The 23,091-nt window shown below is 44.2% G+C and overlaps 1 protein-coding gene across 1 annotated transcript; it reads right to left on the bottom strand.

Annotated features, from left to right (window-relative positions):
- Positions 1-223: 223 nt before the first annotated feature.
- GREM1 (gremlin 1, DAN family BMP antagonist) lies at positions 224-3,984 on the bottom strand. Its single transcript, XM_075152518.1, has one exon. It carries the CDS (start codon positions 3,982-3,984, stop codon positions 3,430-3,432), a length of 555 nt encoding a protein of 184 aa, XP_075008619.1. The 3' UTR covers positions 224-3,429.
- Positions 3,985-23,091: the final 19,107 nt, after the last annotated feature.

The raw sequence follows: 23,091 nt of genomic DNA, 5'->3' as shown, positions 1-23,091 counted from the left end.
ATTGCGGAAGGGTGAGGGGGAAGTGACAGATCTCATTTACAAACCTTATTGAAGTAGCCGTGTTGAATGATGGTGCCATTGCTTGTCTCTGTGTCTCATTGTCATAATGTAAGCCCTTTTATAATTAGAAGAAACCACAGAAGTCAGAGTAAAGCACAACAGATCCAGAAAGAGCTGGAAACTTAAGGAAGAAATAAAAAAAAAAAACAACAATAGACATGGGCTGGAGAAGATATTTTATTTATTTGTTACTAGTAGTTAAAATGACGTACAAAATGCTGGGAAGAAAAAACTCCAATTCTATTCAGTTACAAAATAATTAAAACTTCATTTTAAACCAAGTTTTGCTTTGTGAGACTGAGCATGAAAATACTGCAGCCTTAGGTTATATAGTCCATTGTTTTTAGAATAAAGCAGACATTTAAATACATATTGTGGTTGATATTAAATATCTCGTATAATTGTAAGTTAGCAGAACTTTCTTACTCTCAGGCAATAACTAGCAATTCATAAAAGTTCTTTGTATAAAATTTACATATTGGGGAGAGGGATCTGCCTCAAGGGGAGTTCCATCATAATCTATGTACAGGCTGTTTTGGAACATAAAGATTTGTAAAACTTTATCAATTTTCCTTCAGAATACTAGCCTAATCTTAAATAAAGGAGCCAGTAATGTTTGAAGCTTTGCTTAATGGCTAAGGGTTTAGGGACACAGCAGTCACTGTAAAAGACAATGGGAGTTTTGCTGTCAACTTTACATGAAGAAAAAAATTCATTCTTAAGGTGTGCCCATTTCTTGAACAGAAGCCCTAGCTAGTACAAAACTTTCAGCAAAGACTGAGATTGGCCCTTTCCCCTGCAAACCAATTCAGAAAAGTAATTTAAAGGAAAACAACCCCTGCCTATTATCAGTGAAAGAGGATTTGTATTAATAATACATTAAATATCCATATCTTTCTGTTTAACTATTCACATTCCACACAGTGGAAATCTACCTCCTGTAATTCCAGATTTTAAAATTGGATTTTAAAATCCATAAAGAAATGTGTCAAACCTGCTGAGTGAGAGTACACCAGATGAAATACATTTTAACAATATCAATCAACGAGTTGCAATCTCTTAATCTTACAAATGCAGACCTCACAGCAGTGGATTTTACAGTAAAAATATATTAATTGCAGAGATGCAGGATATCGCCAATAACTGCACGATGCACTGTGTAACAGCTGGGGCATCTAATGTAATGACTGCACACTGGATGCATCTGTGACATGCCACTGCACATTTTTCCCTTCGGACATGTCAGTAAGAGCAGAATTGTCTTCTCAGCGTTCAGTGGACAGAAATGCTGTCACGATAATCACCTGTGGCTGAGAGAGGCACCTGGTGTGAGAAAGAGCAGCGACACCGGTAGTGGATACTAGAGAGTATTGCTGCTGAATGGGGAAACCGAGTCCTGGACTATCCAAGCCCCATCCTATAATTAACGTGGATCTAACTCCCATTTCACTCACATCAGTGATGCCCGGGTTGCTTTCAGGCCCGGTACTGATTCTGGCGTAGGAACACACCTTTGCTTCGGTACCCCACCGTACGGGACCGGCTGCCGGGGGCCTGCAGGCGCAGGCACAGGCAGAGGCAGAGGCCGAGGCAGGAGGGCGCGCAGCACCCTGTCATCCCTTCACCACCCGGTTGGAAAGCGCCCTTGCAAAGCCAGCACCCAGGGCAGCATGAGTCGTGGTACGAGATGCCGCCAGCGAGACAAGCCCCAGGCTTCCCATCAGACCCCCAGGAAAGTAAGGGCAACGTGCACGGAAGGGCTGCCCCTCAGGTCCAATGGTCCAGGGTCCACCTAGCTAAACCAACTTCTTTTGCAGGACCTTCTGAGCTCTTGGCAAAACCCACAGCCCCGATCAAGTTTAAGCTCCTAATCCTGAAGGAAAGAAAAGGCAGGATAACCTCACAGGTGAGATTCATCAAGCTGCTGGAAGTAGTGTGTCCCCTTTTATGTTTTTTTTCCCCCTAAATGAGAGGGGCAGTTAGCCCTTAATTTTCAGGAAATTCTCTTTACTTAGTCCAAATCCAGTTTAAATGCAAGTCTGTGGTAAAAGATATAAAAAGAGGATTATTGCTGGCAAAGTTCTGCATCTCTTTTTCAACAAACTGCATGCCTGTGGCAAAGCTAAAATAACAATAACAATGCAATGTTTACTAGTCATGAATGTCGTGTCTTTTGTCTCTTGTGTGGTTATTGCATTTGCCGTCACATGATGCTTGTTTTAATTTTTGCTTTGCTCTTTATGTACTAAATTACTGCCATTCTGTACTTGATCTTGGTTAGCAAGATTTTTGCGCTGTGGTTATGTATGTTTTTTATGTATGTGTGTGAAAAAGAGAAGGAGAGAGTTCGGATACCACAATGGAGTATGCATACTCATTGTATGTACGTATAGATACCAACGACTAAAAGATACTGCATATACATATATATGTAGATATGAAGAATAACTGATATCAGAAATACAAGACATCAAATGGATCTAGTGGCACAAGAATGGGTTTTGATTGATTTAGAGAGCCATTAGAATTCAGAAGTATATTTATAGCCTTGTATATAGTTTCTCTTTAATTTATGTAATATATGGCTAGGTATATAAATTAAAGCAAAACGTAAACAGAAGACAATATCTCTTCCTCTGTGTCTTCCTATTTATGTACCTTTTCTTTTTCTACTCCCTTTTGTACTCTCCCCATCTACTTGCTTTGGCCTTTTGCTTTCTAACTTGCTGTAGCTCTGTTTTTCATCCACCTATATTGACTTTTCAACACTCCCTCGTCCCCCCATTGTTCTCCAGACATGGATTTTGGATTACAGTTATTTTTTTGAAGCAGCATGTTACAATCTCTTGATACAGCTGCTATTTTCAGTGATAGTTTTGCTACGCTTTAAACTGCTTTTTGCCTACATTGTGTTTAAGAATAGATTCATGCTTTCACATATATTGTCCTCTCACTTTGATGTTTCTCGTAATACAGTAAAAGCAAATAGCATGGCAGGTGAACATTAGCAAAAGCCACAGCTCCACTTTCCCGGAAAGCGGCAAAAATGTGAATATACACTAGGAAACCTAATTCATGACTGCGGGTAAATAGATTTTTTAATATTTCATACCCCTGTTAAATTTTTTTGTCATAGTGAACATTCATATATTTGCTTGTACACATCCATTTTCTCTCTTACACATGAGCATACACATGCGTGCCCCTCCCTTACATCAATTTTTTTCTTTGTTTTTTGTTTTTTTTTCTTGTTTTAGGTAATTCACAATTTTGTCCAGCCCCGAAGGTATGCTAGTTCATGCCACTCACTCTCACGCTGGCAATGATTGCGTACAGTCAGAGTGCAATCGGTACCATATTTTTCTCAGTTTAGTCCAAATCAATAGATATACACCGGCATTCCTTAACTCGGGTGATTCTTTTCTTCTTTCTCGGGGGCTGAAGCTCAGGGCAATTGAGTGTAACAGTCATGGTGGTGAATTTCTTGGGCTTGCAGAAGGAACAAGACTGGAAGGAGCCTTCCTCTTTACGGACATGCCTGGGGATGTAGAAGGAATTGCACTGGCCGTAGCAGAACCTGTTGATAATGGTACGACTGTTGCAGCCTTCTTCGTGGATAGTTTGTTTGAGCGGTTGAGTTTTACACCAATCCCGCTTTAGGTATTTGCGCTCAGTGATGTGCAATGCCTCCTGACTAGATTCCAGCACCTCTTCAGCAGGCATCGAGGTGCCTTTTCCTCGTTCTCGATGCCGAGAGCCCGACTGCTGCTGTGTCTGCATTTGCTCTGAATCATTGGGCTGATCTTTGTCAGGAGGAGGGATAGCACCTTGAGATCCACGATTCCTCTTTCTCCCGTCTGCTGCCGGTAGCAGAAATCCCATCACAAGAAACACAGCGCCGATGGCATACAGCGTGCGGACCATCCTATATGGAGGAAGTTGAAGGAATAAAGCACAGTTGTGGATTTCAGGTATTTACAGAAGTCAGGTATGCAGTAAATTTTGAGTTCCATAAAAGAAATATGTGTGTGCGTGCGCACTTATAAAAGATAAGCATTTAGCCTTTAGCAGCTGGAAAGCTGTTTCCAAATTACCAAGTGATAAAAGCTTTAACATACAGTGATTGAAAGTCAGAGGCTAAGTAAGTCCAAACAGAATTTCACTTTGTGTAGCATGCATCTTTTCCCAGCTCTTTTCTCCATGTACATCATCCTAGTCAGAAGTTCTCATTCCCTTCTTATAGCTCATTGACATTAGGAATCTGGCTCCTGACTTCCACTGGTGGAAGAACAGATTTCATGCTGCACAAGGATTTATATGACACAGCTATCTGCAATACTAGGGGACTAAACTCTTTGACTCAGGAGATCCAGAGTAGCTACGTGTTCCTTAGTCAGACTCAGAAGCTTTGTACAGCTTCTTGCATAATATACATCCAGAATATAACGCGCATGCTATATCCACCTGTTGTCTGAATTACAACATCCCGAGCTCTGTCACATTGCCCCTCTCAATTGGTCCAGTGCATCTGAGCATAATGAAGCTTAAGGTAAGAGATGTGCAACAAGACAGGCAACTAACATAACAGAATATTTAGGTAGAGGTTAAAAGAGATGCATCTATAATTTCAGATTACACTTTCTCATGCATTACTCTGAATCCTTGGCAGAAGTTACACAGATGCAGGCACAGCGTTAAGAATTTTTCAGATCTCTGAATTTTATTCATTATATACAGCATAATATTGAAAGGATGTATGAGGACAGCAGACTTTCACATATGACATTAAGTATCATGAGGTATCAGTATCAGAAAAGAATGTAGTTTGTGCACACACACAAAAAAAAACACTTCAAGGAGTGCAGTAAGTGGAGATTATCAAGTGCTTCAAAATGGCACCCCTGCTCCAAACCTAATTACTAGCGTAGGAACAGCCTTTCTGGCCTCCCTTATTCCACCATTTCTGCTGCTTCCTGAAGCTCTGAGCTCTTTTGGCTGCTCAGCCAGCTCAAGACATCAACCAGCCAGGAAGAAACGCATCAGCTGTCACTTTCCCATCAGCTGTCACACTTTCCCCCCCTTCCAGAAGTACCATGGTCTCCATGTTGTTCTGGAAAGCAAGGGATGTGGCAGCAAGAGAAGCAGATCGGGGAATGAGGCTCTCAGGGGACCCTCCCCGTGGGGAGCCTGGAAGAAATCACCAGAAATGAGCAACTGCGTGCAAAACCCCCATAAAGCAGCGGAACTGCGAAGAGGCACATGCATTAAAAAAAGGAAGAACTGTGAAAAAAACCTGAGGACGTTGGTGTCTTCTACCTGCTTGGAGTGCTGCGTTTGTATCCCTTATTTGACTCATTTTATCAGTAAGGGACAAATTAGCATTTGAGAGTCCTGCTTGTGTTACTCCCCAAGAAACATATGTGAAACCAAGGGCACCGTCCTGGACGGCTTCATTCGCTCTGCCTGAGACCACACAACTAGGCAGGAAAGCAGCCAAATGCCAACGCTGTAAGGGCCACCTAGAAACTCAGTAGAGGCTCAGGGTAAGTACCATTTGCTATAAAAGATAACTTAATTTCTTGGTTACAGTCACATGGAGAAAATAAATGTTACATTATGCTGTTCAAAATGCGTTTCTCACCGAATGGACTGGGAAAGGAATTACTGGAGTGGCAAAGTATCATAGGGGAGTTCCACTGTATTCAGGGATTTGTGGAGCTAATATTTTAAGCATTTGTCTACAGATCGTTAGAGAACCTAGAGTTTATAATACGTATGGTAAATATATGCATTCGTTTTATTCATTTATGTTGATGTGCCAGTATGTCCTATGTTTGGCAGAAGCTTCAGGCTTCAAGCAAGGGATGTAAGAATGACACTATTGCCGACTGCAACAGACAGCTTGGAAGGGCTGCTTTTAATATCTAAATGAAATATGGTACAGAACATGCAATTTTAATAACCTTAAGGCTCTGACATAGAACAAAAAAAAAGTTGGGAATTCTAATTGAAGACTAATGCAGCATAATTTCAAGTGTCAGCTTGGACTTCACATTTGCTGGTTTTTCCCTGTTTCTGTTACAACCTGAATGTTATTTAAACATGCTTCTTTTAAAATTTTGTCTTTAAAATAATTTTTTAAAAAGAGTTATAAACCACTGCTTATTTCCTCAAGAGACCAGAATGACTCCTTCCAAAACTATTCCTATTTCTCCAGCAACTGTATACCCATGCTGTATTTAGACGGTATTTTAATATGCACTTTATTTACTCAACATGGTGCCAGAGCCTTAGAAGAAAAAAAAAAGTCATTGCATGCAATTGAAAATAAATTGCTAGTTTATAAGCAGTGCCAGGAAACTTCAGGTGTTTGTTTAGTGTCCCATAACTGAACTGAAGTTCCACCAACACGCATATTCCTGGACTTCTTTTATTTCTAAAACTGATGACCTCCACATTGCTTCACATCTTTTTTTTTTTCCATAAATGTGCAATTGATGACACAGGGAGGTCTAGCCATGTGAAAACGAGGTGTACTTTGGGATGGAAATTTGGGGAAAATTTGATGGTAATGTTTACTATTGTAAGATTTGTATCCCAGATTCATGCATCTTTATTAAGCATGTGCTTAACCCTCCGGAAATGCAAGCATGTGTTTCAATATAATCCTAAACTGGGGGAGGAAAGGTAATTTTTCACTGTCTTGGTTTCCAACCTTAAAGGCAGAAGCTATATTGTATGCTCATAAAAGAAATTGTGATTCAAATGAAAATTAGCAACTCATAAAAAACATTTGTTATGTTCACTTCCAAAGCACACATCTAAAAGTAATAGTAATCCAATCATTTAGGGCTAAATACAGTTTAAACACAGACCCACAGAAGAGTCTGTGTGAACTTCACAACCCCTGCAGCAGCTCAAGCAGGGCCTTCTTTTAATAGTAACTTATTAAACATTTATTAAAAAAATATTTTTTAGAAATACAAAGGCAAATGAGGTGGTATGCCTCAATACGGAAAGCGGCCAAAATGCAGTACAGGCATTCTGCACCACCTCTGGTCCCAAGGCAATGCAGTTGCTTATGAGAGAAGACGACACCTCTGCTTACATTAGGAAGTAGAGTGGTTCATCCATCTATGAATTAGTGTTTGTGAATGTTTCCTTAACAGGTCTTTTTTTTAATTACTGCAAAAAAAAAAACCCACGGAAGAGTACAAGTAGCTAAATCACTGTTACCATACCCAAAGTTTTACCAAAAAGAAATCTCTCCTGAAGTAAATGTTTTTTTTCCTTGTCTCAGCTATAACTCTGCAGAAGTAATAACTCTGGGTAGGAGCTGTGAGGAATCAGGCTGTAAAATCTTATATTCCAGATTACTGCAAAATTTTCAGTACTTGATACTGGCTGTTACAGAAGCATGGGCATAACCAGAAATCCTTTTGAGAATCCTTTGAACAAACAGGTGACTACAACCAAAATGCCTAGGTTAATTCCCACTTATTTTGTTCAGATCAAGAGAGATCTGATGTAATTAATATTTTTTAAAGTAACAAAATACTTCAAAAATCTATTCTTTCCATATTTCCCTGCTGAGTTCTACTTTTCATCATCTGCAAACTCTTAGTCCTAAAGCCAAGAGAAATTTTATTGCTCACTTCAAACAGGAGCAGAATTGGGCCCTAACATTCATATCACCTCATATGTGGTTTATCTAGAGCCTGGGATCTCATCATCTAAAACAGATCAGGCATATTGTGGATTAATACTTGCAACCATTCATAGAGAAGTGTAAACGCTTTCAGGTTTATTATTTCATACAATTAAGCTGTAATTTTTTTGCTTATACATTTTCTGCTATAAATTAAGGATCGCCACATGTCAGTTCATAAACAGCACTTCCCTACAAGTTCCCAGGCAGAGTCAGAAAGTTATTACTGAAATTTTTTAGCACAAAGCAACTTGTTTAAAAGAACTGGATGGAGTCCTGGTTCTGTTGAAATATACAGCAAAATTCTCACAGACCTCAGCAGGCCCATAATTTCATCTGTGAACCATATTTACTAGGAAAATATTATGATGAGACATGGACTCATGTGCTCCACAGAAAACATGAAAAATAATCTGACGAAGACCTAAAAAAAATAAATGTATTTGGTGGGCTTCAAATACCAGCCAAAGAAAGAGGCAAAACACAACCTTTTGACTACTGAGAAAATTGAAGTGGTTTATGTCCCAAAGGATCAGAATAATTTTATGCCTGGCTTATTATATATGAATTACAGAAATAGTCTTATGTAATGTTTTCATAGTTCATAGATCTGTATTTTTAAATATACAAAAAGGCATGGCAATGGCAGTTCCCAGAGAACCATGATTTTTCTCTGAGATCAAGACAGCAAAATTAACATCGCTGGTAGAATTTGGATACATTTACTTTTGAGAGAATTCTTTGAGAGTCATGGCGATGGCTTTTTTGAGATATGTAATCAGTGTAGGCAGCAATACAAGAAAGAAAAAAATAAAAGAACTTTGAAACTTTGAGAATTCCCCCTTTAAGAAAGCATCGCTATGTAGGACATCCTACGGGACTACAGGGAAGTTGAACATCATGGTGGGCATGGCTGGTACCAAACCCGAATTAGACTTGCCCTGAAGACACTCATGCAGCCTGACAGCTCCGCTCCCCAGAGCGAAACTCCCTTCAGACAGATGTGCTCAGGGAGCCCTAAAACCACCAGAATAGTTTTGCTCCTGCGCGCAGCCATGTGTCCTGAAAAGGAGAAAGTCTTCAGGAGAAGCTACGCATTTCTGGGCGACATCGCCGACAGAAAATAAATGCTTTAGCACAGCTTGGGACTGAATCCTGAAGAGGAACAGAAAGATGGGGACACTGGCGCCCTTTATCACGTATATACGGTCTCCACCGCAGGGTGGCTGGTGACTCCCCGGCTTTCTTGGGGCAGTGAGGAGCGGGGCCGGGAAAGCCGCCGTTCTCCAGCTCACGGATGACGGGGCGCAGCCCAGAGGCAGCCGCGGCTCGGGGGCTACCAGCACTACACCCAACGACCCCTCACAAAACGGGAAACGAAACCCTGCGTCGTTTCAGCAGGCAGAGCGAGCCAAACGCACGTTGGTGCTTCAGAGCCCTTGCCCCTGCCAAAAGAGGTTTCCCCCGCACTGGATCTCAGCCCCGATGAGCGAAACAGGGTTCACTCGCGATTCTTTCACCGAGGAGCACCAAGCGGGACACCAGGAGCGAGGCCGCAGCTGACGGCCGGGAAGGGACGCTACGGCTCGGAAGAACGGACCGGGGCAGCGCAGCGTGGCGGGATGCGGGGGGCCGCGCACCTTCCCAGCCCGCCGCCGCGGCTCCGCACCGGACAGGACGGCTCCGCTCGGGACGGGACGGCCCTGCCGCACCGCCCAACCCGCCGAGGTAAGACGGGGCTGTCCGCTGAGCGCAGCCGGGGTGCGCTGCAGGGATTACCGGCGGCCGTCGGGGCGCAGAGGCCGTCGCCTTGGCTTGGCTCGGCCGGGAGCTGCTCACCGGCTCCCCGCGGGTGCGGACGCTCCCCGAGGCGGCTGGCGACACGGCCCGGGTCTTCTCCCCGGGGGGCGGCCGCCGTCTGGGCTTACCCAGCGGAGGACGAGCTCCCTGGAAGTGACTCCGGAGCCCCCGGGGGATCGCATTAAAACGGGCGGGGCGAGGAAACAAGCGTCCTCCGGAGGGAAGAGCCCAGCGCCAGGTCGCGCCAAAGAGGAGCGCGGCCAGTCCGCGCCCGCGGGGCCGCACCGGGCCGGCGTGCTGCGGCGAGGGCTGCGGCCGGCCCGAAACGAGCCTGGGGCCTGTCTGCGCGGGGAAGGGGAGCGATGGCCGACGGATGCAAAGAGCCGTCGGGGCGGTAAAACGCCCCTGGCTCCGAGTCAGGTGGGAGGGCAAGGCGAGGAGGCGGCGGAGGGGCAGGCGGAGGGGCACCGAGCGCAGCGGCGGAGCCGGCGTCCGTGACGCGCGGCGCTGCCCGCGGGCGCACAGCCGGTGCGAGCGCCCGACCCCGCCGGCACACCGGCTCCCCCGGGCGGTACGGCCCCCACCCCGAGGAGTTCCTGGAGGCCCAGGCGCACGCTCCGCGGAGGCGCAGAGGTTTGCAAAGGCGGGCCGGGGCAGAGCCGGGGGCTGACCGGTCTCACAGAGGGCAGCTCGGCGGGACGGGACGGGACGGGACGGGGCCGGCACCTGGGGACTTGCCCCCGCCCCGCTCCGCGCAGAGGCCGGGCCGGGATTTTGCCGTGTGTCGGGTGGGCGCCGAATCCAATTTGTCGGGAGTGATGCTGTAGGCGGAGATGAGAGGCAGAGCTAACGGGGCTTTTGCAATCCCTGTGCTTGTCAGGGGAGAGAGATGTAACGGCCCCCTAATCCCCAGCACTGCAGCGGAAATGTCGGTGTGCTCCTCACTCCCGCTGACGGGAGGGACGGGTGTCACCCTCTGCAAAACCGAGGCGCCCGGGAGTTTTGCTAGACACCGACGAACGACTCCTCCCCTTCCCCCTCCCCGAAGGTAGGATAAAGAGATTAAAATTTTGCCTCCCACAGAGACTGGCCGAACCCTGCAGCTGACGGACCGGTTTGCGCCCCCGCCGTGAGTGCGCGCAGCGCGGCGCGGCGCGTCCCGGCTCACCTGCGCGGCGGCGGCGGCTCCTCGGCGGGGCCCGGCTCGGCGGCGGCGGCTCCTCGGTGGGGCCTGGGGCTCGGCGGGGCTCTGCCCGGCGGGTCACTCGGCGGAGCGGGTGGCGTGGGAGCCCGGAGCTGCCCGGGAGTCCATAGAGAGAGAGTCCCGGATCCTGCCTACAAATTGCAGCAGCGCCGAGCTGCCTCCCATTTAAATGTCTGCCAGCTGAGATCTGCTCTCCAAGCCCCTCCAGATCATTGGACAAGCGCCTCCAAAGCCCGTGTTATCCGCCCCCTTTAACACTTCCATAAACTTCCACCAGGGAAAGCTTTCAGTCATCCAGATAAACACTCGACTACTTTCCTCTCTTAAGAGAATCGGTGCTAAAGGTCACCACCCCAAGGAATTGTTCCTGGAATGCACAGAAAATTCACATTTTCCATCCCCATTAAAGTATGACATTTAAGAAGAGTTAAATCCCCCCCCCCCCCGCCCCCGCTGCCCTTCCATGCACGCTGCCCGGGGCCGCGGGCTGGGCTGCTGGGGCGCTTCCCTGCCCAAGAGCCGGCCGAGCGAGCGGTCCCGCAGCGGAGCCGCCGCCGGGAGCCCCTTACCGGCCTGCCTTGGCCAGAAGGGAGGCAGCCACCTTTCCGGCCCTCCCTGTTACAAATTGGCATTGCTGAGGGTTGCCTTCTGCAAATACGCCGGAGTTACGCAGCTTTGGCAAAAAACCCTTGCGTGTATGTGAGGGGGTGTTAAAGCGTGGCTCCCGATCCGCAGCCGCGCTCATAGCTCTTTATCAATGAGGGGTTTTCTTTTCGGGTTTGTGGCTTTTTCCCCTCCCGTCTCGGCCTCTCTCAGAGGGCTGCGGGCTCCTCAGGCATCCCGCGAAGGGCAGGGACGGCGAAGGAGCGCCGCGTCCCGTCTGGGCTGAGCGCGGAGGCGGCCGGAGCCGCCCGCCCGTCGGGGCGGCGGCGGGGGGAGTCACCGCTCCGCTCCGCGCCCGCGGTCGCCCCGCAGGCTGCCGCTCGGACCCCCTAGGCAAGGCGGCTCCGATGCCCGGGCCAGCCCCCACCGCCTCCCAGGGGTCGCTCGGAATTAGGCAAACACCGGCGGGGGCTGAGCGTCTTTGCGGTCCGAGCCCTTCGCAGCCGTAAGCGGGGGGAGCCTCTCCGCGCTCCGGCTGTCCCAAGCTTACTCCGAGTCTGCAGCCAGCGTGGGGCTGGGGACATCGCGGGGCAGAGCCCTGGGGGCGAGGGGACCTCGCAGCCCCGCAGTGGCAGCCCGCACCTCCCTCGGTGCCACCCGGCCGCCCCGGCCCCCAGGCGCGCCGGCATCGGCTTTTAGCGCGGGGGGTTGCAGCGCTGCCGAGGGACGGATTCATTACGAGCAGGAGCAGCCTCTGAAATACGGGTTGACCTTTGGGCTTGCTAATTAAACTGAGACGTTTGTCAGCTGCCGCTTCCAGCGGCGGGCATCACCCAGCACGGAGCAAAGCACGGACCCGGGCCGTGCAGGCGGTGCTGCCAACACCGTTTTGTTTTCTCCTCACCGTCCGGCAGGAATTGCTGCCTGCGAACCAAACCAGCCCTGCACCTCGGTGACCCAGCCCTGGTAGTCAGCACCCACCTTGGGTCTTGGAGAGGCCCGGATCTCACCTGACAGAGATTTTTATTGTTCCTGGTTTTGCAGATTGGGAAGACAAATTAAAATTAAAGGATCTGCTACATTAGGGATGCCAGGGCTAGGCAAGATGCCAGGTTTCTGACTTTTCACGGTACTTAGCAGCAGCTTGCTCTTTGCTAAGGCCAAAGCATGGCTCCACTTAGTGCCAATTACATAGGTGAGTGCTCAGCAAGGTAGTAAATTAGGCCCATTGCTGTAATTCACACACACATTTAGCAGTAACTTTTTGAAAAATAATCGCTTCACTTCCTTGACCATCATCATGTGGAAATGCTGCAGAAGCAACAGGGCAAGCAACCGTAGTGCAGTGGTAGGTGGCAGCATGAGAGAGAAAATGCGTTGATGTGCAGGGGCCACTGAAATTCAAATACAATGAGGGGGGGAAGGATTATTGGCAAAGAATCACAGCAAATGACATCTAGATGGATGGAAGGAGAGGCCTAGGGAATTTTTAGGATTTTTTGTTGTTTTATTCAAAAAAAAATGCTATTAAAATTAATAGATGTTTTTAATTCACTGGAGTCCTTCCTTTGTGAATCCAGAGAAGAAGTCACAATTCCCACCTCTCGGTATGTTGACAGACTTTATGCTCCTTTTCTTTTTCTTCTGTTAAGTAGTTGTACTGATGTGTAGGGAATGAGTCTATTCACCTCTCTTCTGCTCTCTGTCTCTCACTCTGATTACCTGCCCTAGAGCTGGGCTGGGGGGCTGCCCCTTCCCCAGGGCCATGATCCAGGCATTTGGTGCTGGAGGATGCGATTTCTGTGATTGCTCTGAGCTCCTGTTGGTGCCTGATGATGGCACTGGCACTGCATGCAGTTCCAGGCGTTGCTGCTGGCGTGCAGGCAAGCTGCCTCTCTGCTGTATTTTTCGGGGATGTAGTTCACATGCCACTCTGGCACGTCCCAGCTTCCTAGATAATGATACTTCTGGGCATCTATTGCAGAGCAGTCATCTCTGCTTAATGTCTCAGTGCAGTCAAGCATCTAGTCAGAGCGGCTGATCTGGAGTAGATCTCAGTCTGACTTAAAGCAAACTAAGAAACCCCATCTCCAGGTGTGGAAGGTGTGTTGCCTCCTCAAGACCTCTCTCCATTTCTTGCAGTTGACTGTTCTGCACCATATTTTCCCATATGTTTTCTTTCACTCAGTTGAATCCATGGACTGTTTCAAGTAGGCACTAGCATCTTGGGTCCAGCAAGACAATTTTTCAGATTTCTCTGATGCTTGGAAAGTAGAATTATTCCTGCAAGAGTTTGGGTGCTCGTTCAGAAAAATAAACCAGTTGGGTACCAACAAGGTAAATAATTGTAGCTGTATCTGTTACCTTGGACTGAATGAGGGTAGAAATTAAAAAAAAAAAAAAAAGTCTTGGCAAAAAAGAAAAAACATTTATGTCTATTTTTATTTCTTTGTGGTTGAGGGAGGTGGGGGAAAGACATCTTTTTCCTCATTGTTCTTTTAACATCAGGTGTCCAGATCATTTCCAGCTTGGAAGTTTGTATTCCTTTTACTGCTGGATTCTTTAACAAAACATTCCCCAAGTTTACTCCAAAGGTTCAGCTGTGCTGGTCAGATCCTAACCAAAGATGAGGTTCTGCTATCTTCTGGCTGAAAAAGCCCCCACCGCTTAACAGAAAATACTTGCCCTTCCTCCCCTCTTATCCACACTTGAAATTCTGTTGATGCTCACCAGTGCTGCTAATTGGAGCTGGAATACCGATGGGGAAATGTTATATCATTATTTAGTATAAAAGAGGCCTATGGGAGTATGCATATTTTTGTGGCATAGGTTTGGGATGAAGAGCTTCAATGTCATGGGGCGGTAATGGCCGTGTACTATGAACCTGGCTGGATTCAACTACCCGCTCGCTATTGTTTTGTTGGGCTTTTTTATTTTTGTTTTTGTTTAAAATTTCCTCTCCCATTTCTTGCTGGTATTCACTGTGTGAGTTGTTCTTTGTTTTAGTGGAACAGTAGGAATTGTTTTAAGCTTAAAAGAAGTGCTGTACTTAATTCTTGCAGAGAAGAATGTTACTGGGCTGAGCTCCTGTCTGCTACTGCTAACTTTGAGCACTACTCAATATATCCTCACTGCCAGGACAGTTGGCGCCTTATTAAAAGCCTTTGCAGAGAAGCCAAAGACTGACAGGGGCCAGATCCTCTTCTTGAGTAAATTGGGATAGCTTGTAATAACTTCAGGGAGATGTAACTGATTTATGCCAGCTGAGAATTTGGCCCTAATATACCTAGAAATCCAACATCTCTCACTCCTAGACATGTTTCTCCAGGTCAGAAGTAAGGCAAGCTGTCCAGGAGAGACAGGGCACATCTGAACTGCTTTACTTGGTATTTTGAACTGTTCTGCTAAGGAGAGAAAGGAGCTTGGTTTACAGGGCTATGAATCTGGCACTAATTTACAGAGGAAAAACTAAAAAGGGGTACATAAAACTCAGCCATTGATGACAAAATCTCTAATGTTTTCAGTGCTTTTTGTATGGCAGCGACTTGAGATGTTTCCTTTCTGTTGGTAACATTCAAGAAGAGTAATGTCAAACCACTCTATTCATGGATTTTAAAGCAGAAAATATGAATGTACACACTTACACACCTACCTACCAGCGTGCCTCAACTTCTTGTTAACACAGAGGTACTGATGCTTTGCTGTGCTTTTTGCCCTGTAAAATTCCAGCGGTGCTTTGTGAAAATAAGGGAGTGAAGTGTTAAGGAAGAACCGTAACTTTTCTTATTGAGCTTGTAACAAGGCTAGAAGCAAGCGCTGACGTCCACTGCAGTCTGCTGCTTGCCATCTGCCATTCTAGGGGGGATTTGAAGCTGTCCAGCGGAGGCGTGAGGCGATGAAGTTGTTATCTGATGCGACAAAAGATGTGTGCGTTGCAGAGATGTCTGGTGTCAGAAATTAATTTTGTGGGACATGCTCTCGGAGATGCGGGATATCTTCACATTATGGGGATTGTCAGCCTTCTGGTGATGTACACAGCTGATCTTCCTGGCTTGATGGGCAAGATGGGTGGTGTAATTCATGACATGGAGCATAAGGAAGATTATATGTAGTGTGTGTTGGATGGGCTGTGCGTAGAAATGCTCCATCATTACATTATTGCCCAGGTGTGGGAACTTGCTTGTTTTACATGAGGAAAAAAACCCATGTTTTGTCATTGAAAAGAAGTAATACTCAAAGAATCCAGTTCCCTGTGGGATTTAGATATATCCAAAAGTAATGGACAAAAAGCCTTATGAAAACCAACAAGGAAAAAGATTTTTCACTTTTTATTTCAAATCTAAGTAGGTAGACAGTAATAAATGACATCAGATGAGGGAAGGAGATGTTGTGGGCTTTGGTGTCAAGATACTCTATTAACGTACCAGTCCTATGGTTCTAGTTCAGGTTCTCCACTGTTTATTCTATTACAGATTATTGTATTAAAAAAAAAACTCATTTAAATAGGGTAGCTGAACCTTATCTGGCCATTGTACTTCATATCAAGCCGTATAAAATAATACAGAAAAGGCTGAGGGTAGTCTGAACTGAGTTAAATTTCTCATAAAATTTACTAGAAAAATCAAGGTTGAGACTGCGCAAAAAATTACTTGAGACTAGCAAAGTTTTGTTTAATTAGAGAATTTAAACCTTTGTCTTATTTGAGTTTTAGAATTAACGTCCATGTGGCTGAGGCTCCACTCCACACCCTAAGAAGAAAGATTTGGATAATATTGTACTTATTGAAAAAACAGTATTTTAGATTCAGGTTGACAGAACATCAACATTTTAATGTATAGATTTCCATCAGCTGAATGAGAGAAAATTAAGCAAGAGGAAATGTTTATTTTGGGGTTTATTTGGAAATGAATTTTTGTTTTGTTTTGTTTCAAAATACTGTTTCATCTAGGAACATACCCCCATTTCATTTTTGAATGTTCAGAAACAGAACATTGGAAATCAAAAGAATGAATGGGTTCAAGATAAAATCCCTAGCTTTTAGCACCGAAATACTTTAAAAGTCTGGGACCCGCTCTGCAAAGTATGGTGGCCTGGTATGTCTGAAAAGCTTTCTTGTTTAGCATGTACTACATGTAGAGTCAGGTTATGGGCTTGTAATGATCTCTGCACCTAGAGCCACGGTCACCCACCAGCATTCCACTCTGCTGTGCGCTGCAGACATAGAACAAAAAATATGTTTTCTGGCCTCAAAACACCTACATATATAATACAATCCATATGTGCCTATTTTTCAAAAGCGATTTAGAAAAGCTTATTTTATTAGGATGAAGTTTGACTGCTGGACAAATATAAACTTTCATGCCAAATGAGGAAATATCATTTGTCAAGCTAACCTTTTTATAACTCTTTTCACAATTTTTTTTTGATGCATCTTATGTATTTGATGGCTATAGAAGAAGTTGCCAAGAAAATGAAAGCCATAAAATACCCATGAAAAATTCCTCTGCCCTCATGCATTTGCTTTTCTTTTTCTTCTGTCTCATGAATCTGTAGGAGGTGTTTGCTGACATGCTTTGCTTTCAGGGCAGCTCTGGAGCAATGCGATACAAGAAGTGACTCAGCTAAGCAAACTGAGTTTGTGTGAGTGTAAGAAGCCCTTATAGTCTGAAGTCGTAACTGGGTATTATGAAAAGAGGCATCTAAGGAGCTCGATGTGTTATTTGCTTACATATTTCATTCCAGGGATATGACAGCTATGAAATACAGTTTCCAGTTATGCTGCAAAACTAAAAGACTCCCTTCCCACACTGTACTACGTCCCAATGTCTTAGACAGATTACATACACTTTTAAGGCGTATAGATATCTCATACACAGTTCTGGCAAAACAGTCCGTTTTACTCCTTTCTTGCTGTGATGAAAGGCAGTCTGTTGTTGTAAGCACCGGTAACTCAGGATGTTGCCTGGAAGAGGAGTGCTTTCTTCTCCTTGTAGTGTGGGGGGCTTCTGTGCAACACCTATAGAGCATACGTTGTCAGCCTAACAGGTAAGGTAGATAGCTGGAAGTTAAGAAGCCTAGGCTTTTTTCCTGACTCTGCCACTTACTGCCTGTCGCAAAAGAAAAAGGAGAGAGAGAGGCAGGAGAACTATTTTGTTATGTAAGAAGATTTGCAAGGCTTTTGTTTTGGTTTGGGTTTTTCTTTATCCCATTGCCCTCTTTTCAAAATTCAAATCTTATCTGTCCTTTTTGTTTTTCCTGGCAATATCTGGGTAAAAACGGAATACCAGATAAAAAAGTAGCTTTGCAGGAATGAAGGAGCTGAAGCTCTTTTTCGGCTGAGACAACAACTTACTTAGACCGTGTAGAACTTCTGCATTTTATATTTGAAATCCAGCGTCACAAAAATGGCTGCTGTGTTACGGGAAGGAAAGAACTCTGTTAAACTGTACTGCTCCAGCATCGGTTAGTCCACTTCTCGCAGTGAATACTAATGCAGGTGGGAAGAAACAGAACTCTTCCTCACCACTATTTTTTATTTAGATGGTCTCTGTGTCAAGAGGAAGAGGTGTAAGAGGCACGAGTACACCCCATCCCCCACCTTCATCATTTTCCCTTTTTCACTCACACTGATTTTCTCTTGACTCCATTTCCCCACCTATAAAACTGCAACAGGGAACAGAGTTTTCAAAGGAGCCAGAATCATTTTGGCCTAAATCCTTAAAGCTGGGTCAGTACCAAACTTCCCATGAAATAAGAAGTTAATAAGAGGAGTTGAGAGTTCGACTTAATCTGGGAAGATAAATCGTATTTTTTTAATTTTTACCTATTTTGTGTCTACGTGCTTGAATGCATCCATTTTGAAATTTCTAAAAGCTTTTAATGAGGAAGAAGGCCTTTTAACTTCTGTAATTCTCCACAATAAAAAAAATGATATTTCCAGTGAATAAGCCAAGTTTTCACTGTTGTGGACAAAAAAATCTAAAGGCAGACAAAGAAGTGTTTAACCAGTTGTGGTTATCTAAAAGAACTGCCAAAGATCAGGCTCCAATTTAGCAGTATTTGTTGATTTGAATAGCATAAATGCAAACAGATAGTTAAGTGCTTTGGTAAGAAAGGTGGACTTGTGCGCAAACTTCAGTTTTTTGCTAAACTTAGGTTCGGACCCGAATCCTGCAGGGACTTGCCAGATGCTTGACTTTATTTTCAGTGGGGCTATTCGGAGCATATAAAATGAAGCGCAGACAACAATCCAAGAGGCTTGAGTCAGGCAAGGCTTTCTAAAAGACCCCAAAATAATTTATATATACGTCTTTCCTCTGTTAAAGGGCATTCTACTTGATGTTCATATTAGAATGCTAAACTTTACGAACTTAAGAATTAAAAGTACAATACAATAATAATAAAATATAAAAATAGTCTATTTTTTATCTGTATGGTTACCAAAAATTTACTCTTTCAAAAATTGCCAAAAAAAATCACTTCTGGGAAACTACACAGGCGAACCTAGGGCCAAATCTCTTGTCTTGATATTTCCAACTGCTCTGTTTTGCTTCTTCTGTTTCCTTGTCAAAAGTATCCTGTTTAGCCTGTTTGGCTAAGGGCAGTTGGATATTTGTTCATTGATCTTTCCCTTTCTTACATTATCTTGAATTCTAATTAGCGTTTTCCAAGTCCTTTTACTTTATTCTCCAAATATAGCTACAACAGACATCACTCTTCCCTTTCTGTGGAGCTGTTCAGAGCCATGGAAGAGCTGTCATCTTATGTTCTGGGACTAACCGCACTGCCCGGCAATTCTCCATTAGCTGCTTTCATTGGCAGTTTGATTAAATGATTATTTTTTTAATTTATTTATTTTCACAAATAACATGCGATTCAAAGTGCCTGGAAAAGTGTCACTTGATGTTAGGAGAGATTCTGTAAATAGGCTCGGGAGCAATCCTCGAGGTGTTTGTAATTAATCAGGCACCAAACACCTGGAGCTTTTGGATACACTTTTAAAAAGTCTAAAAATGTAAACAGTTTTCTTTCCCCTCCCCAGGAAGTCTTAATGCACTAAAGACGTAAGCGAAGAAGTTAAATCGCAAGTGACCAAATCAATTACAGTTCAGATCAGACTTCTTTTGGCTATGCCTTTCCTGTAGGCTGAAGTTTTTACATTGAGACAGCTATCGTGATGTAAAAACCTACCAGAGACAAGGTACAGTGGTTTTTATCTTGATGTAATTAGCTGAGATAAATCCAGGTGAGGGCACAGGCTATCTGGAGGCAGAAAGCATAAATGCTCATCTCCATTTTTATCCAATGGAGACGGGACTGTTTGTTTAGAAAGCCTCTGCGCATTAGGGAGGAGGTGACTACTACAATCAAGTGTAACAAAACTGCCTTTCTAGATAGAGAAAAAACACCATAACCAAATGGGACTTCTTTGTTTCTGATTTAGAGAAGTACTTTGTGAGACCAAGTCCTGTTATGTTTTAGTATCTCAAATCAAGTTGTTTTATCTGGGGTCCCGATCCCTCTTGCTTTGAGTATACTACCACCAGCTTCTGGAAAACTTTGAAAACCCCTTCAGAATTTGGCCCTGCATATTTTAATAAGGAGAATTCCACCTGCAATCACCTTGAAAGGAATCATTCCTGCTGGTGTGGAGGACAAGGTTGTGACTTAGCTTCAACGCTGAAAATGCTTATAACAAGACATGTCTTGCTATAAGGAGATGTCCTGTTAGCAACACTAACAGGGTCCCTTAGGGTCACTGGAGCCCTTGGTCAACAAACCCAATGGATGACAATGATTGCAAGGTCAATGGAGTGCTAACAGTGAGTAAGAAAGTGGGGTTTAAAATGCTTTCTTTTCAACAGATGCAAAATGATCTAAAGATACTTTTTAAGTTACTAGAATAAAGAATGCACAGTCAAGTGCTAAATGTAACATTCTTCAATTATTTGGGTAGCAGCTAAATACATCTCATTTTCCTGCAAAAATAATACATTAAAAATGAGTGAAAGAAGGCTGGTATTGTTTCAGGAATCAGAAAAGAAAAGGTTGTGGTCTCTATCTACTCACTGGAGGGGTTCAAACCTGTATCTCCTACACCTCTTAGGTGTAGCCTCTTAGCCATGAGGCAGGAGCCTATTTGTACAGGAGGACTCTGCACCTCCCCTGCTGAGGCTGTTCAACCATTCAGGAAACAATTAAATAAAGACAGGGAGCCAAAATAAGGCACCTAGTGGGGAGGATGGGGAAGGGTGCTTGGATCGTTTTCGCCATGCTCTAAGACTACTTCTGTATTTTTATCCAGGGTCTGGCTGGCTACCCAAACACTCCTTGAGGATTAGCTAGAGCCCAGGTGTTACCCTGTCCTTCCTCATGTTCACCCTGCCCTACTAACCCCTACATGACAAATTTGTGTTCATTCTTGATCCCCTTCTCTGGCGCTGTTAGAGCTTTGATTCTTTTGCCATACCTCTTCCAGACACTTTTTTTTTTTTTTAATTAAGCTGTCTACTTCTGCTGTGGTATTTTGTGCAGTGCCTGGTCCTGTAGACATGTGTGAGGTGGGTCCTTACCAGGCTGATTCCCCCAGGGAATATAGGGGAGGAATTGCCAAGTTTGTGGATGCAGGTTGGGTTTAGGACTGAGATAGGTGTAGAGCTATGCAAGTTCACCAAGTTTCAAACAGTCCTAGGCATGCATGGAAGTAAACGTTTAGGTGCCTGAGGTACTTCATTGACGAGAAAACATAGTTGTGTATAGATTTCAGCTGCCTAAGGAATTGGGTAAGGGAGGCAGGGCTTGAGGATCATGGTATTTGTATTGCACACAAGTCCAACTGTGGGCACTTAATCCTTTAGTGGAGCTGACCCTCAACCTCTTTGCAACTGTTCACCCACCTGTTAATTGGAAGTAATTTCCAGTTTTGTAAACCTCCAGATCAAGAAGGTCCAGATACACAACAAAATAGACACAAAGTGTTTTTAACAAGCAACCGATACTTTAGGGGCAGTCTATGAAGGTCTTCTCTTCAAGTTTGTGGATAATTCTTGTCCTTTTAAGGGCTCACAGGTTGCTGCTGAGAACATAAAAACACAGCAAGAAATAGCCAATATGGTTAGAAATTAGAATATAGCCTCAACTACCAAAGCAGAAATTAATTAGTGTATTTTAAACTGAAAGAAATGTATATTCTTCTGACACATGCTGCTTGCATGCTGGATAACTTGCACTCATGAGGGCCCCTGAAAACAGGTCTTCCGAGACCCCCTAACTTCAGGTCCATAACCATCAGAAAGTCTGCAGCAAAGCTGGAGACGCTGTGGGAATAGCAGGAGGAAGCAGGGCAAACTTTTCTGTTTTTTTAACTGTGCGCATACACGTTACCTACACATGCACAAACCCCTATGGCAGCTGAGTTGTAGGGTTGTTTGCGTATTTAACCAATAGCCAGGGTCTATGCATGAGCTATGATAGCAATGCTTATCTGTTATAACAAAGATTTTTAAAGAACTTACTTAAATCAGCTATGATTTTTTTTTAATTGATAAATGATTTATGCAGCATTAAAAATAGCTTTGTTACTTCAATTGCAGTAACACAGCTTTAAAGCCCATAAATCTTACAGCCATTGCACTACTCATTGGAGTCACTTAAAGTTTTGCAATTCAGTTAGTCACTGGTTGCAGCGTCGTTAAAAAAAAGGGCAAAATTAACCAATGGTGAATTATGAGTGCTTCTCTGGATGACCTGACTTGTTCTTTCATGAGTCTGTTTTGTCCATTTGGAAATATAAAATGCCAAAACGTGGTATTTTGTTTCCCAATGTAGAAAGGTGTTCTATGTTAGGATGAGGAATCAGGACCACATTTCCCCATAGGGGCTATCCCACTTGAATTTCAGCCACTTTTAGAGGACTTCTGGGCATTAGAATGTAGATAATGCACTGAAGAACTGCTAGGGGTTTTTTTTTGTTTGTTTCTCAGAATACAGAATTAATTAAAAGAGGCTACGACTGAATTCAGCATCAAAGCCATATGCCCCTTCTGTGATCTAACAAATATTCAGATGCCCAGACCTAAAAACCCTATCATCTGTAACGGAGATCTTTGGTGACTCCCAAGAAAGTTACATTGTCATATGGTGGTTAGGTTCAGAACAAAGATCTGGAATAAAAGTAGTCAGTGTTTATACATTTAAAATCAGGGCTTAACAGTCTGTAAATGAATGACACTGCTTAGGGAACGTGGGAGAGTTGGAGGCTAGTAGCAAATAACACATTATTTTTCTTTGTGCTTTCTCCTTTGCCTCACTCAGTTTACAATTAAATTTAGCCACCGACTCCCACCACTGTTTTTCTTGGAGAGCGGAGTAGGATGAAGAAACACAGCGATTAAATGTAAAAGACACCCATGCATTGCAATAGGAGCTGGATTCCATGTGTTTTGGTAACAGGAACTATAGGAAAAAATAAAAAGAGGTGACTCAGGTCTACCTAATCTTTAAAGTCTGAAGCCATTCCCAATTCCTACCATCTCTGATTCCTTCCCCAAATACAAAAATAGACCTTGTTAGTAAAACAGGATTTTTTTTAAGCTCTTTCAGTTCCAATTGGTAATGCTGCTGCCATGACATTCACATCATTTAAAGTTTGTTATGCTCCCATGTGTTGAACACATGGCTAGCAGCTCTTCCAACCATCAGGATCCATGTAGTCACA

This window comes from Calonectris borealis, chromosome 5 (assembly GCF_964195595.1).
Source record: "Calonectris borealis chromosome 5, bCalBor7.hap1.2, whole genome shotgun sequence".
Taxonomy (NCBI): domain Eukaryota; kingdom Metazoa; phylum Chordata; class Aves; order Procellariiformes; family Procellariidae; genus Calonectris; species Calonectris borealis.
This window is presented reverse-complemented; position numbering and strand designations above follow the sequence as displayed.